General features: G+C 30.8%; 1 protein-coding gene across 5 annotated transcripts in view; it reads right to left on the bottom strand.

Annotated features, from left to right (window-relative positions):
• Positions 1-2,361: 2,361 nt before the first annotated feature.
• Positions 2,362-17,270, bottom strand: part of LOC108684087 (formin-binding protein 1-like) — a 40,526-nt gene continuing 25,617 nt past the window's right edge. Inside the window, exons 2-11 of one of the 5 annotated variants that reach the window (XM_018188158.1) lie at positions 15,671-15,786; positions 11,124-11,174; positions 9,270-9,576; positions 8,739-8,885; positions 7,948-8,304; positions 5,637-5,663; positions 4,438-4,745; positions 3,909-4,100; positions 3,252-3,385; positions 2,362-3,070 (exon numbers count right to left, since the gene is read on the bottom strand). In XM_018188158.1, the coding sequence (XP_018043647.1) occupies positions 2,913-3,070; positions 3,252-3,385; positions 3,909-4,100; positions 4,438-4,745; positions 5,637-5,663; positions 7,948-8,304; positions 8,739-8,885; positions 9,270-9,576; positions 11,124-11,174; positions 15,671-15,786 (1,797 nt within the window). In that variant the 3' untranslated portion in view covers positions 2,362-2,912. Of the gene's footprint in view, positions 3,071-3,251; positions 3,386-3,908; positions 4,101-4,437; positions 4,746-5,636; positions 5,667-7,947; positions 8,305-8,738; positions 8,886-9,269; positions 9,577-11,123; positions 11,175-15,670; positions 15,787-17,270 lie in introns of all 5 variants that reach the window. The other 4 variants (XM_018188159.1, XM_018188157.1, XM_018188161.1 and 1 more) reach the window with 4 other exon arrangements.

The raw sequence follows: 17,270 nt of genomic DNA on the forward strand, positions 1-17,270 counted from the left end.
CTTGGAAAAGTACGAAGAACACTAGGTTCTCGTGATCGCGCAGACTTCCTTCCAAGATATATGAATCACGGATCGGATCTTTCAGATATACACTTTTCTGTACTGCTTTAACAATATTCATCGAGATTCTCACTATTGCAAAATATTGCCCGAAATAACAATAGTGGCAAGCCTACAACGCTATATCTTCTACAATGACAACTTACCGCCTATGATTATCGCGAACACTATTTTTCAGCCATTTAAATATAACGATGTATAACATTAACGCAGCACAATTTATCGCAGAATACCCAAATATGTAAGGATCAAGCTCTTGTCCATGACAAAAGCGAATCCTTCTCTTAATCTTAATATCGATTCTGGCACTCGCATACTGAATAGCCTCGCTCTCGCTTCTATCTTCCTGACAATATTTACATAAATCTATTATAACTAGTCACATTCAGGCAACTTCTTAAACGAGGTACGCCGACTGGTCCATCGGAACAACCTGTTTCTCATCATAAACTGATTACACGTAATCGGATTTCAGGATCCTTCATATCTACAGACATCTCCTTTTGCTTAATCTCGATTACATGCGATTTAAATAAAACAATCTTAAGTCTATAGAATGTTAAAGAACCACAAGAAGATTTTTAAGAACTCTAGTATTACAAAAAAATTTCAATTTCATAAATCTTGGCACATCTGACATATATTCTTCCAACTTTATAAAATTTTTTCGCTTCGGACAATTAAAAATTAGAACAATATTAAGAATCTTTATTTTATTAAAATTAAAAATTAGACTTTGCACAAATTCCAGGTACTACAAATACATGGTTCCTTGGAAGAAGAGGCATAACTTTAGAAAAGCCTCGATTTCATAAAATCGTATATATATGAATGTTCAATTACAAAATCCTATTATATGTGTATAAATTCTTTGCCGAATTTTATCCTGTACTATGTGCTTTCATAATTTCTGTAATTCTTCTCTCAATGCCAATGTACTTCGGAATCATGCCGATTTTTGTGATCTCGATTACGAGTAAACGTCGATATTTTGTTCGACTCGCGTGAGTACGACGAAACTCTAGCAGCGATCAGTCTCGTGTTCTCTTAGCGTGATAGTGTCCGTGTAACAGTCGGCCGCCTTTTACGATGTCGAGTCAAGTATACAAAAGAACGATAAAACTTCGGTGCGGCGACAATTACAACAGTTATGATTAATTTGCAAGTGACGAGTAGGCGGAGCGCGATTATTATTATTAAGATAATTACTTCTTTTTTTCTCAACGAGGTCGTTAAATGTTTCTTTTGTGCATCTACACGGAAAAAGGATACGTCTCGGAAGTCACGTGAGTGCATAAAGGATATTTATTTCACTATCGACTCTTCACGAAAAGTCGCGCTTTAATCCTTAGCAGCTACATTAGTGTAATTCTGTAGCGAGCTTGAGAACTTATAATATATAAATTTTTATATAGACAGAGAAGACTCGTCTCAAGATTTTTAATCAGAATATTGCACTATTTTCGTCAACCATGGTGCTAATAGCTGGCTAAAAATCTGGCATTTCCCAATTACGAGTTTAAATAATTTTTTTCAACAATTATAATAACGCAATTTTTCTGTTTCGATTCTTACTCTTGTTAAAGGATTAAAAATGACAAATGCATATAATCGAGTATGTATATAATCAGACATAACACTATCATACAGATGCCTAAATTCAACCCTTACTTCTGGATTCATGAGTTTCCTGCCGTAGATAGACTTAGGGACCACAGTAGCCCTTCATATAAGATCTAATTTAAAATAATAAAAAAGAGAATTATTTATTTACACAATAAAACATAATGTACAGTTTGCAAGATACAGTATTTCTAATTAAAACTTTTGAGATTAATAATGTAATAATTATTGTTATCAATAATAATTTCGACGAATTAAACGCAAAAAGATGCAGGTCCCGATATGGTCTTCCGCATATAGAATTTCTTCTCGCGGTAACAATAGAACCGCGATTAAAAATTCATCATTAATAATTATCAACAGCCATTAATATCAACTTATAACTTTAAAATAATATAATAATGCGAGTAAGACTGTACGATCGCCGCGAGCTTCATAAAAAAAAAATTGTATTTTTTAGATCACGAAAATAATGATTTAAACGTAAATGTAAATAATACATTCGCTATTAATAATACGCTATTAAAATCTGTTAAATACTTTTTTAACAGATAATTGCAAGAGTAATTATTACATAACAAAGTATTATATTAAATAAATCCGAATAAAAGCAAAATATATCTCTTAAGAGTCTATAAAGCCCAAAAATGAGCTCGATCTTATTCCTATTACTTATATTAGATTGATTGATCACAAAGCCAGGGCGTTTGTTCGTATCGTATCGTTTCTTTGTTTCTTCCTGATTGATTGGCCGATCAATCGAACAGAAATCCTTGAGAAGATGTGTTGGAAGTGTGATCGCGATTTCGAATATGAGAATATTAGCACGCGATAATCCGATTCCGCTTCTACTTCTATAGATTATGACTGCGGATCTTTAGATTGATGAAAGATTTTTTTCATGAATAAGGAATTCTATCTTTTATCTTTCATCAATTTTATAAATCTTAAGAGAAATTTTGAAATATATTTTATTTGTGAATATTCACAATTCTGTCCATGTCCACAAGTTCCTCATTGCATCTCCAAATTTAAGAATCTTTCGACTTTCCATCGTTCGAAAGTATTGATTAGGCCTGCGAGCCGCTCTTGTCATCCCGATATCCTGTGCCAATTCATCCAACACATGATCCTCAAATCTTCGACGGCATCAAATACATTTTTGTTTATAATCTTCTTCGAGTGATTTCGCATCGCGCAGATTCCCTTTAACAACCTAGGAGAAGCGGCTAAGTGTTGTAGAGATGACACTCTATGTACGAGGTCGGTACAAAACCTTCGATCGGTTGCGAAATGCGTCTTACTCTGGTCCAACCGTCGCCCTGGTCTAGCTCGATCATATATAGCTCTTCGCCATCATACATCGGTATGGAACCTTCGCTAGTTGCTGTAAATAAAATAGTAACAAAATTAAACATTATAATAATAAAAATATAAAATAATTTTTTTCATAATTTCATAATTTCATAATTTTTTCTCTCTGTTAGACTTTAAACTTACATTCGTATCTCTAAAATTGAGAATATAGACAAATCATGTTGTTTGGCTATAAATTGGGAGGGACTTACCATCGAAAGGATAAAGCGCTCGACATGTTCCCAGTGGCGGCTGAGCGTCCACTTCATCATGATAATATTCGCAGCCGCTGCCGGGTAGCGACGTTCTCGACTCGCCAAGGCCAGATTCCGGGCTGTTCGTGGAACTGTGCATCAGTACCATAAAGCGAAAACCGTGGCTATTTGTCTAGTGTAAAGTGTCTAATCTACTCAACATCGTAAACCAAACGCTTTCGCGAAAACACATTGACTAAATCGTAATCTAATCTGAACCTATAAGCAATTGTGAACAGCAAAATTCCATTCACGTCACACTAATTGTTAAACCGAGTAAAATGGCAATGACTCATGTAGTAGTATTTCAAATTATCACTATTACTTGTGTTCATTAGTTCCGATAAGATAAGAACGGTTGCATAAAAGTCGAAGGCATTGCAATGTTTCTAAATATGAATTTATGAAACAAAGGGAATCTATACAATTACAATATAAAAATAGAATATTAATGATGATAAAATATTCAATAATGGTAAAACACGGTACAAATTATATATATTCAATAATAACAAATTTATGAAGCATTTATACAACAAGATGTACGGATTTTAAAAGTTCCGAAATTTCGGAGTGTGAGTCTGTGGGTTACCCTACATTACCAAGATAACTTACCCATGAGTTGGCTGTGGTGTGCTCGGTGCACTTTTCTTGTGAACCGGTTGATTCGCGTTCGCATTACAGACGCTCGAATCTGAAGCGGATCTCGAAAGACTCTCCTCGCCGCCCGAATGACTACCTCTTCGTGAACTTAATGGCCTCGTTGCCGAACCGTTAGTAGTAGGTTTTCGCTGTGCTTGACTTGGGCTGAAATCACACCAAGTTACTTTTTCACTTCTTTGATGAATTAAACATATTATGCAGAAATATATACTAGTCTTAATCCAATTAATTATTATGTAGACAATTCTATAGAAAATTTATGTATTTCAACTTATTATTTTAAACATAATAAAATTGCATAAATTATAAAAGCACGCATTATATTATTTATAACTGTGTTACTCTATATAAATATTGTTTATATTACGCGTTTCACTTTTCACAATTACACTATGAACATTGCTCACTTTTAGAGCGATTGTTCTGTATGTCTAACAAATATCAGTACTACCTTGCACAATTCTAATAAAGCTACATTTACCTAGACAAACTGGCACCAGTACGCATTGCTTCTTCGAGGTAGCCTTGAAACTTTGCCAATTCAACTCCGAGTTTGTCTAATTTGTTACTGGACTGGTTTAGTTGCCCCTCTATACTCATCGGATCTCCGAGAGCAGGATTTTGTTCGTATACGCCTTTCATCTTCATTAGACCATCTCTCGCTGCGGTTTCCTGTTGAATTTTTGCCTGGATTTCGTCCAGTCGTTGCTGCAATCGTTTCTTTCGCTGATTCGGTGGCAAATCGCTGCAATCCTCCTTGGCACCATCACCGTAACCAGGCACATTGTTCTGGAATTTGTTACAATAAATATCGATCCTTGAAAAATTATCTGTGCATATTCCTGAGACTCAAAAACTTTATTTGCAATGGAACTTAACAATATTATCAAATCAAATAATTAATAGCAATGTATATAATAATAAATTATGTAAACAAGAATGAATTAAGATAATTTTATGATTGAAAAACACGAGTTTCTTTCTCTTTCCCCTTCCTCCTTTTCACTCCGTATATATTACAGTCTAGGTCTCAGGAAAATAACAGAAAGAAAGATGAGAAAGCTTGGGAATACATTTTGTTGCAGGAAGAATTCGTTCTGTTAATGATCTGCGAATTGTTAGTGAAAACTAGTATAAATTGATAAACAACTTCAATATTCAATATCGCTCATTGTTCTAAGTGACAATATCAATAAAATGTATTCTTTGCAGTATATAATAAAAAAAAACATAACAAATTATTTCAGAAATAAGAATATTTAACCCGTTTGGTGCTAGAAGGTGGAAAATATGATGTGTTAGAAGAATTAAAATTTAATTTCTTTAATTTCAGAATTAAGAAATTCGCGAAATGATGTTATTAAATATCAAGACTTTACAATTTTTTACATTTCATAGATCCGCAAAAGCTTTTGTTTTCGCAAAAATTAGATTTGTTTAAGTGATTCATATGATTCATATATTTCGCAGATGTAGGAATTCTCTCAATTTAATTTTACATAATCGAAATAATCGAATTAATTATCAAGATAATTTTGCTTTCGAAGAAGCGATTGCCTGTCTCATATATTTACTACTACATGTAAAGAAGACTAGCAAATCTCGAGCACTTGTAAGCATTCAGCTAAGCACCAAAAGGGTCAATCGGAAAATTACTTGGCGATTATATAAAAGACAGACCTTTAAAGCTATGCACACCTCGATCAACTTCTGTCGTTAGCATGAAACAAATTCGAAAAGCGTATCATTCAGCGAATGAACAGGATAGACTTCCAGCAATAGCATAAGCGAGAACTCATTATTTCGGAAATTATTAATCTTAAATAATATAAGATATTTATAATACGTGTAATACAATAAAAAATTCATTGATTCAGTATTTTTACATAATAATTTCACATTAATTAAGTTCAAGTTTTTACAACGTTATTTAACAATGCAAAAATATTTTACAATACATTAATTTCAATATAGTTTCATATAAAATATATTTTTTAACTTTACAAATATTATTCAAAGTAAATCTCTTACAAGAATTGTAAATTTTTAAAAACATAATTATTTCAATTCTCAAAATTGTAAGTTATTTTCACATTAAATTCCAATTTAATTCCATGTCTTGTTATATTTTACAATATAATTTAATTTATAATAGTTTGGTTACACAATATAAAATTTTAATTAAATTTCATATATTCGTATACAGTAAATATAATTGATTTATCTTATACTGATTAAGATTAATATATCCGTTGGGTTCACGCTCTTTTAATAAGATATTTTAATATCATATGTATTTTATCTTTATAAAGCAGATAAATAGTTATTATATACATAATTGCGAGCGGAAAAGCGGTCTACGAAGTACTTACTAAGTGTGATAATATCCCAATTCATAGCCCGTGATGATTGGAAACAAGAGACCACAGAGGCAGATTGAACCATCCACCAAATTAATAGAAAGTACAGAAGAAAAATAAGTTATGTTTTTCATTATGCGAGATCAAACGAAAGAGTGATTGCAAATTATAGTCCGAACGTATAAAAATAATACACTATTGAACTGTATTGTAATTTTTATCAGAGTTTATCAAATTTATTAATTGTTATTCTTTTTTTACATTTTACATTTTAAGAGTGGAGTGTATAAAAGCAATTCGAAAATTTAATCCCGAAAATTAATCCCTAACACCTAATTACCTTCTCAATTTTTATTAAAAATGTTTAATAAAAATTAAATATTTATAATACATATTATATCGTCGTAATATAAAGATGTTAAATAAGTGTGCTACTATTTAAGTAAATTAACAAAATCTTACATTTTAGCATGTAATGAACACAAAACATTTTTTAATTAATCTCTTTAATTAACCTTAATTATAATTAAAATTTTGAGTTTTCAATTTGAATTTATCAGTATATAAATTCATCATATATATAAAGAGTTTACTGTATCCCAAAAGCGCTTATGAATTATAAAAGTGTATATATAATATCGAAATCACTTCAAATAATAATAATTTGAAGATACAAAAAACGTTTCAAATAATCATAGAAAACAGTGCACAAAACATAATTGAGAAGTCACACGTAAATAACATTGCAGCCGGTCGGAAGAATGCAGAATCTACTAATGTACATGCGCAATAGATATTGTGTGCATATAAGAGCAGGCCTGTCGGCGAATAAGGAGATGCAAAATATACATAAATGATAAGTTAAAAAAATAAAATAATATTATACTTCACAAAGAATTGTCATGCATGCTATAAAAATAATATGCAATTCTTTGCAATTATCCTTTCCTTCTCACGACCTCGCAGAGGGTAATAAATAAATAATGCAGTAAGTTACATTAGTTCTTCTTTGAGTCATTCGAGTCTTCGGCTTATAAACATTGCGAATTAAATATTCCCTATCAGGAATCATTTTTTCAATGGATTAAAAAATTTTGCAATTATGTAATTGTGATATGCGCAAAAGAATTGTTGCAAAATTTTATGAAATCGCCCAGACTCGATGGCTTCACGAGAAATATAATACATAATATAGGATGTTTGAAAAGATATCGTTCTAATACAAATTTATAAAATTAAATGAAATAATCAAAAAGTAATAATAAGTAATATAAAGTTTATCTTGTATTAAATTAAAAATGTCAAACAAAGAATTAAAGAAAAATCTATGAAAAAAATATTAAATTCTCACGGAGCGGTGCACTTGCACATAGTTCAAGTGCACACACCACTCATATCGACAAGCCTCAGTAATTTTTAACTGTTTTACCAATGAGATTATATTATTTTAAATTAGCTAATTAGCAATTGATACACCAAAATTCTCAATTATTTTTCAATACTTATCAGCTTTCATTAAATTCAAGGACTTCATCTATTTATCTTTTCAATACATCCTATGCATTGAGAACGTACACCAATGATCTCAAAAGAATTGCAACAATCTTTCAGAGCAATGGACGAGTATCTACCTTATTACTGCCGAAAATCCCGAAGAGGCCAACCCTCTTTTTGATCTTGCCACCGGAGACAGTACCCTTGACCGTGAGGTGATTATGGATTGGCTGCATAACGGGCTGAGCCAATTGACTATTGCTCTCATAGTTCTTAGCAACCGATAAGTCTTCAAAGGGAAAATCGCCGGGTGGCTGGAAACCGCTCTTATACCGTTCAATTACCAACATTGTGTCCTCCTTCTCGTTAATCTCGTTCGCTGCCTTCTCAATGCCGTCTAAGCATTGGGCAATTATCGGTGCCACTGCCCGCTCAATCTCTACAGATTTCATCATATAATTCCGCATGTTTTTTATCCTCTTCTCATCCAGTTCCTGTGGCAAAAGCGCGACATATAAGAGAGAATTACCCATGAGAAAAGAATTAATAATTGAAACATTGAATTGAGAGACAACATTGTAATAATTTCCAATTAGCAAGTTAATATTAATTTATTAAACTAATATTGGTAAATTTATAATTAAGGACACAGACAAATAACATAATTTTGAGTAAAATTAATTCAAATTTAATTAAAATTTAACTTTGTATTTGATTAGCGTATAATTTAATCTATGATTGTTCAAATATGTCAAATATGTCGACAAATATCATTTCATATTTTTTTATTATATAAACATAACATCGATGCACAGTTCTTTGAACTCTTGTACAAAAAGCAGAATATTTTTTCGAATAATATTATAAGAATTACAAACAGTATAATAAAACATAGACGCAATCACGCACAGTTATGATAAAGTAGTACCTGAAGATGTTGAAACACTTCCGGCATCGCTGTGTGGTAGTGCAATGTCTGCATGTCATTCGTTTTTTGTAGCTGATTCGCGTACTCCGTTTTGGCTTCCTCGCTCTGCTGGGTCTTCATAGTCATATTCATCCTCTGTTTCTCCACCTGCTCGTTGCAGAAATAAAATTGATCATCATCAAGCATCAATATACAATTTTCAACAATCGTTCATAATTTAAAGGCATAATTTTTTCTATCTATCCGTAGAAAAACTTGAGATTCTGTCTATATTCTGTCGAAATGATACTACTGACTCTTCTTTCCACTTATCGTATACAAGTTAAGTCATTTTCAGAAAAGATATCATGTAATTTTTTCTCTAGGGCAGAAACGTAAAAATTTTTTATATGTATGTGTGTATATGCTCATACGTACATACATAAAAATTTTCACTTTTCCGCTCTAGAGAAAAAATTACATGATCGGTACCCAGCACGCAAAAGCTGACGAGATTTATTATGAAATGATAGGAAATTTTTTATCACGCACCTCTGCTCTCGAAAGATTAAGATCTGCGTCCGCTCGCTGATAGTTCTCCACAGCGCGTTCCGCCTCGCGGAAAGCCTTCTCATAGGCCTTTCTGGCACGCTCCAGATTGCCGATCTGACCGGCTAGGGTGGCCATTAGTCGCGCGCCCTCCTGCAGATGCTTCTTGCGATCTTCTTTGAAGTCCTTAACCAGGATGTTAAGTTCCCGCAGGACGTTGGCCTGGAGATTTTCTGCGATTACTTCCCGCTGACCAGCTTGATCGTTCACTTCGTTCAATTCCATTTTAAATGCCCGACAAGGACTATACCTAAAAGAACACAAGCACGTTCTTCTCTTTGTTCTCTCGTTCTACATTTATTTTATCCCTTATCTACTTTCTCTTTTCGTAGATGTTTATTTTCATTTGATTAAAATTCGCAATTCTTTCTTTATATACTACTTTCTTAATATTTTTAAGAAGTCCGCTTTCTCTCTTCTACTTTATCATCCTCTAAATTTCGCCTTTTTGTCTAATACTTTAGTTTGCAATTTTGTAATTAGTAAGTTTTTAATGTCTCTTGTCAAGAAATATTAATGAGAGAAATATTAATGATCTAGATATTTTAAACAATTTGCATTTCATATAAGTAAACCATCTTGTCCCTTAATTAATAAATATAAAATGCATGAATAACGTCGCTAATTTAACTAATTGTTTTTTGAAATAGTTTAATATAAATTTTAAATAATAATTGTTACATATACGACAAGAATAATTTCTGATCTACACGCTGACGCAGGCTAATTTCATAAAACGAGAAAAGCCTAAATCTCAGCCTACGCTGATTAGCATGACACATTCTTAACACTTCATAACGAACCAACTACGAGCGCTATAGGATCTTTTTTGCGAAGTTATTGAACTTATAAGTATCTCGCCTATGCTGCAAAGTATAATTTCTGCATGAAATTAGCATCTTATTAAAAAGATCGTTTTTAGTTTTTATATAATTTATTTTATAATTAATTTATAAAATTCTGATTCTTCCCTAAGTTTTAGAATTTGATAGAAAAGAGGTCACATTTAAGCGCAAAAAATAGAAATCTAAAACTGTAAGGTGTTAATATCACATTCTATTGAACAAAAATTGATGATAACTTTCTAATTTCGATCAGGATTGGATTCTAGGTCGCAAGATAAACAGGTTGCTCCTGTTTCTATTTCATTTTGACGTTGGTTTGCAAGTGACGAATAAAAAAATTTAGCGCGAGAGTAAAAAAGAAGTGAAAAATTGGAGAATATCTATTGAAATAAAATTTGCTTTATTTTTACCCTGATTCTGCTTTTTTAACTGCCATTTATTTTACTCTGATCTAACCACGCTCTTATGCGCGCTTAATTATTCGCGCAGTACACATTCTGTGCGTCGAGTCAGAAATTAATTATGGCTCCACAGAATTCGGTATACCTATGAAATTAAAGATCAGTAGAGATTCTCGAAGGAAATAATCTCGTCATATATTTTTTTGCTTTAATAAATCCTTATATTCAAGAATGCGTTGAATTCCAACGCGTTGAGTGTGTGCATATAATTGCAGAATGTATTTTTATATCATAAGAGACATAATAAAAAAATAAGTATTTATATTAATTTATACAACTTTTGTTTTGAAAATAATCACCTTAGATAATTACTATTTCATTCGTCAAATGATACATTATCTACTTTCTTTGATTAACTAGTGGTATAATCCATTTAGACTATAGATAATTTAAACATATGTTTATTACTCTTTCTGATTCAATAATCTATGGTATCTGAGATCGTCAGTAACTCGAGAAGAGAGATGCAAACATATAGTTTTTATACTTACTGATAATCTTCCTCCTCCTTCTTCTTCGGTTGATAACTCTTCACGAGACGTCTGTAACAGAGAAAAGAGAAATAAGATTATTGATGCACGTTTCTCACGAAGGTGAAATGACACGCCGAGAAATGTTAGGCGAATAACAGGAACTATCAGATTACCCGGAAATAAACTGCTCGGAGAAATGATCTCTGTATTACTTCCGAATTTATCATTTGCGATTTTTTAATCAAATAATTGGCAATAATTTTTAGTATAGTTTTGAGTAATAATTTTTAATAACTGACGAATTAATCTCTTTTATAAAAAATTAATCTGTTACTAAAAATTACATTTTTATTATACAGACTAATTTAATAAATATAGAGAGATATCACAATTAAATCAATATATTTCTAAAATCCTATATGCAAATATATTCTAAGGAGCATGTCGTAAAATTTCATTCATCAAACAACAATAATAACTTCTTTAATTCGTTACATTCGCAATTAAATTTGAAAAATTTTCGCCATGTTACATTTTTCATAATTTTATTCCACACTGTAAAAAATACTCAGAGTGAAAAAAACTAAATCTGAGGATTGCGCGATTTGAATTAAGTGAAGTATAATCAAGAAGAATAAAAACCTAGTTAGATAAATAATTATACTAATTAGATGAATAATTTTACGTAATAAATTGTACTCAAAAATTTAATCAAAGTATATGATTAACCGAAATAAGATTAATGCAATAATATTAGAAATTCATTCGACTACCACAAGGGTGATTTAATGTAATTCTAATAAATCTGCCTCTTCATGGAGATTAAATCAATCATACAGAAAAATAAATTGAATTAATTTATTTACGTAATTCAATGATGGGACGGTATAATCATAAGTATTTATAAAGTTAAATGAATCATTATTGTTGTTAAATGAACATGAATATAATGTAAAAATAACACGACTTAAAGTAATAGGAATTTAATAAAACATTAACGATACTTCACTTTGATTTAGAAGGGAGCATTTTGTGGAATTATTAACAGATGGCGTCTACTCATAAGAAAGATTCGATATCTATCTGTATAAAGCAAGGATGGTCAAATGATCTTTTCATACACTTTTTGTCACATCATGATGACATCATGATGACAAACATTTTTTTCAAAGTTCAATTGATTTATATAATAATCGATTTATATAATAATCGATTTATATAATAATTATTTTAATTAAATTATTTTACAAAATAATGGGATCAAATAAATTTAATGAATTGTCCTATTAGATAAATTATTAAATCTACTTCACTCGAAGATAAAGTAGAGATTATCTCAAAATAGTTATTATCAACAATTTATTAAATTCACGTTACTTTATAGAAGTCCAGTCAAATGTTAAAAACAATCTATTCTATTGCAGATTTATTTCATCGCGCTCATAAAATTATTTTAATTAACGATATTATGTTCCGTTACTACCAATAGTGTTTAGTCAATTATTTAAATATGTTATAAAACTAAATTTAATGTTTAATTAACACAAGGAAGATATTAAAGGAACGTTAAAATGTTTCTTGGTGCAACCCGACAATTAGTTCGCCGTATTTAACTCTGAGATTGAGTTGGTTTACCTCAATCCGAGTTGAATTTCCCGATTTTTTTTATAGTGCATATAATGCATATTATTCTAATGAATGTATTAAAAAAGCCTATTAAATGGCTTCATATCTATATTAGAAATTCTATGTTTTTCTTAATCCTTATATTCTAAATAATATTTCTACAAATCACATCAGTTTTTAGAGTACATCACACATATGTGCAATAGTAAACAGTTGCTATAATGCAATTATAATAATATTTCAATAGCGATATAACAACATGCTCAAAGAATTGCCACATCTCGCAATTTCCACACGCTCGCTTCCTGTTATGGAAAAACCTGTTGGTTGAGAATTTATTGCAATGTACGCGATCATTCCGTCGAGGTGCATCAAGGGGTCAAATCGCGGATTGTACCGCCGCGGAGTAATCGAAGAAATATCAGTTCGCGAGTACGCGAAATTATTTTTGGTCGCGGCGCAGATTAAAACGGATCTGGGCGTGCCGTTTTAATTTTTATGGCGCACCACATCCGTCTATAAATACACTATCACATTGAATCACACGCTCTTGATATAGCAAAGCAACATGAAGAGGAAAAAGAAAATTAATGAAAAAAAAGATTAATGGGAAATAGCGAAAGTTTATATACCAGGATAATTCTTCTGCAATAAAATATTTTAAGACTTTCCAAGTATCATCCAGATGCACGTGCGATCCTTTTTTGGGCACTTGCCAAATTCCTAGATACTGTTATACGTTGGATATCCAGGTGAGCCTCCAATTATTTGATCGCGTAATTTTTTGAGTATTACATAGAGTCGTGGCAATTTTCCCAGAATCATCCCAGAATACGCGTACACTAACCGCCACGCTTTTATACGAAAGTGAATCGAGGGTCGAGCTAGACGCTGGAAATTGCAGCGCATTAAGACGAAGGACGCGCGAGTGCGATGATTCGTATGCAGCGCCAAGAGCGAACGTGCGCAGCGAAGCGCGTGAAATCACTGCTCACAGTAACACGTCTACCTCTAATTAATTCCTTCATTTCGTCAAAATCGATTTAGAATAGTCTGTACATTTCCTCATTAATTTTCTCGTCGAACATGTAAATTTAAACGCGAATTCAAACAATTTACATTTGTATAACAATTCAATTGTATCACATGGTATAATGTATACATTAAAGAAGTTGTAGGGCATAGAATACATATATTAATATTTACGCTTTAAACAAACTACACACATGTGAAAAATTGTGTTCATAACATTCTGTTTTTATTGATAGTAATACATTTTTATAGATTATTTATTTTATTTGATATTTTAGTTTTATTGTTCTAAACAAAAATTTAAAAAATAACAAAAATCTAAATTTTTTTATATAAATATTTTAAATACTAAAAATGTCTTATGCAAAGTTTTATTGAGATTTACCAATTAGTTTATAAGAAATAAATATTTGGTTTATTTATTGAACAACTAATGTCTTAATGTAACTTTATATAAATATTCTTGAACTCATAAAGTAGTATACTTATATTAAAAAATTGAGATTTTTATCATTATTTTATAATACATTCTCATATATTTCTATTAGGGCACAAATTAAAAAAATATTATTTTTTATTGAAATAACTTTTGATCCAGAGTCAGATCAACTATCTTTAATTTTTTTTGTATTACTTTTAAATTAATTTAGAATAATCTGTAATTTATTTCAAATAATTCTTAACATACATTCTTGCATTTGCCTTACAATCTCCTTAAGCTTTCATAAGAAAATTAATTATGGTAATTGTAATTATACAATTACCATGATTAAGTTTCTTATGAAAGCTCACACCTCAAGTTACGTGACACAACAATTTTAAATATTTTTAATTATGACAGAGCGTATAATTATAGGTTCGCTATAAGGTGTATTTAAAAACGAAGAACAATGAACATATATACGTCTCATGTCTCTAAAATTTCACCCCTACTGTATATTTTCGTTGATTATGTCAAACGACAGACTGTACAATTAATTACTATTAATGTTGCATGCAGCGCACATTTCGGAATATGCGACGAAATAATTAAGCGCAATGCAAAACAGAGTAATTAAGCGGCCGGAATGAATGGATTTCGAGACACCCGATAGAACAAAAGTACGCCACAGTGGACGGCATTCACGGAACGGACAAGGGATTCCTTTAACACAATATTAGTCGCTACAGATCTCGCCTCGTCCCTGAACCCGCAGGGTGCGTGAGACACGCTCGTTATACAAAATGTCCCATTGAAATTATTTCGCTTCAGATGCCTCACCCTTTGTTGAGGCACTTGAAAAAAAAATAGCATCGTGTACGAGCACATCGACTTGCACGGCAGGGTAACACAAGATATGTCAGGTACGAAAGCATTCCAAGAGGGTCTCTATACTCCCTGCACCTGCTATTGATTCTTTGTTTTTTCTCTATCTCACTTTAAATTATTTTCAAACTAGGAAAAACTAGGAGAAATATTTTATCGCCATTTTTCTTTTTAATTTTTTACGCATTTCTCTTCCATTGTCTTTAATATAATGTAAATTTTAATAACAATCAAGGCAAACAAAAAAATTAAAAAAATAAAAGTAACTATAGATAATAAATAGATCAAAAGTAACACAGACAGAGATAAATTCAAAATTTTTCTAATTTCTTGCGGTTTTCTGTAAGAAATCTTCTCATACAGAATGCCCCAAATTAATCATGCAATAAATTGAAATGCAGATTATTTGAAAAAAAGCTCGAAAAAGATAATAATAATTATAATTATAAAAGATTATAACAATTATTAAAATATATCTATAATAAAGAAAATCGAAGTAGTATTTAGCACGTAGAGTATAAATACTTCGAAAATGTTCAAGTGTCTCCTCTAATCTTCCGTACCTCTTTATTTACATTCTTAGGAAGTTGTTATGTCTCACCTGAGTTTCGCTGCGTATTCGAATTCGATCGCACAACGATCACGTATGAAGTGGCCATACCTCTCGAGAAATTCTATCCCTTTTTGTGTGTGCAGGGATAGATTCTCGAACTGGTCCTAAAAGCACAAACAAACAAAACGATTTTAAAAATGTATTTGACTATTTGCAATACTCATTAAAATATACAAGATTTAAACTTCTTCAAAAAATATATTGAATAGTACATACGAATGCAACTTTATAGTAACAAAGTATAGTAATAATAAAGTATTTTTCAAATTTTACAATATTTTAAATACATTAATACATTTTAATATTCTATGTACATTCATTAATTGACTTGTATAAATAGAATAGGTAGTCCTAACGATGAACCAGTAGTACACTATGAATTATTGCGATATTTCGTAAATTTCATTAATACGACGTTATCAGATTGTGTTGCTATCATGCAGCAATTCGCATTTAAACTCTTCCTCCCCATACCAGTTAACTGGTAGATCGCTAGATGTAATTTCACATTTTAAGAATTTTTGGGTTGCAAAGTAAATTTTTTTCGTAAGTTTTACGCATTTTTTATGTTTTTGTTGTTATATCTAACATTTTTTTCATTGTACAATAGTTTTGTGTGCACATTTGGCTTTATTATTCTGTAAGCAACTCTTTCTGTTATATTATTTTATCACATTAGGAGATATTATTGTGGAAAAGATTAAGTGGTTTACAATGAATCATTTTGATGTAATGAACAATGATGTAATGAACCATAGTATATGTGTATCACATAATCTTTTTTACGATAACTTTCAAAATAATAATTCATTGTAATAATTATTTAGAATACGGCCTCTTCTCCCACCTAAAATCTCAATAAAAATATATTCATTTGACGCGTTTTCACTCAAAACGAAAGAAAAACGCTCGGCCTTGTGAATCTTCACCTTATAATTATCTATTTTATAAAATAAACATTTTAAACTATAGCAAAACTAAAATAATCCAACAATTCGTAGTATAAAACATGTAATTTATTATTTTAAAAAACATGGTTCATTGTATACTCCCCCTTGTACACAATGAACCACTTCTCGATTTTTTAAATAATCGAATTGTGGCTAAATTTAAAAAATAACTTAAAAGTTATTGTTTATAGTATGTAGCCAACTAAATTCATAAATTGTATGCCAAAATTCAGATCTTCAATTCAATAATTGAAAGAGATATAAGCTTCTGAAATTTACATGGTTCATTGTTGGACCACTTATCCTATATGATAAAAATGAAATCATAAAATTTGAAATACGTTAGGTAAGTCAATAGTTAATAAGAAACTTTAATTTTGCTTTTAAGAATTCATGTATTAACGTTACTTATTAACTTAGTCACTTATTTGAGACATAAAGATATATATATTTTTAAAAAATCGTAGATTTGAAGACCTTTAACAAAATGAGATTCAAGGCATATTCCGTATCACGCTTTTACAGAAAACGAGAGACGTGGAGACGTTGTTTCACTAAATACGCATACAAGAAAATTTTAACAAGACTTACTCTAAAAAAAAAAAAAAAAAAAAAAATTTTTTTTTTTTTTTAAATTT

Source organism: Atta colombica, unplaced genomic scaffold (genome assembly GCF_001594045.1).
Source record: "Atta colombica isolate Treedump-2 unplaced genomic scaffold, Acol1.0 scaffold126, whole genome shotgun sequence".
Lineage (NCBI taxonomy): Eukaryota > Metazoa > Arthropoda > Insecta > Hymenoptera > Formicidae > Atta > Atta colombica.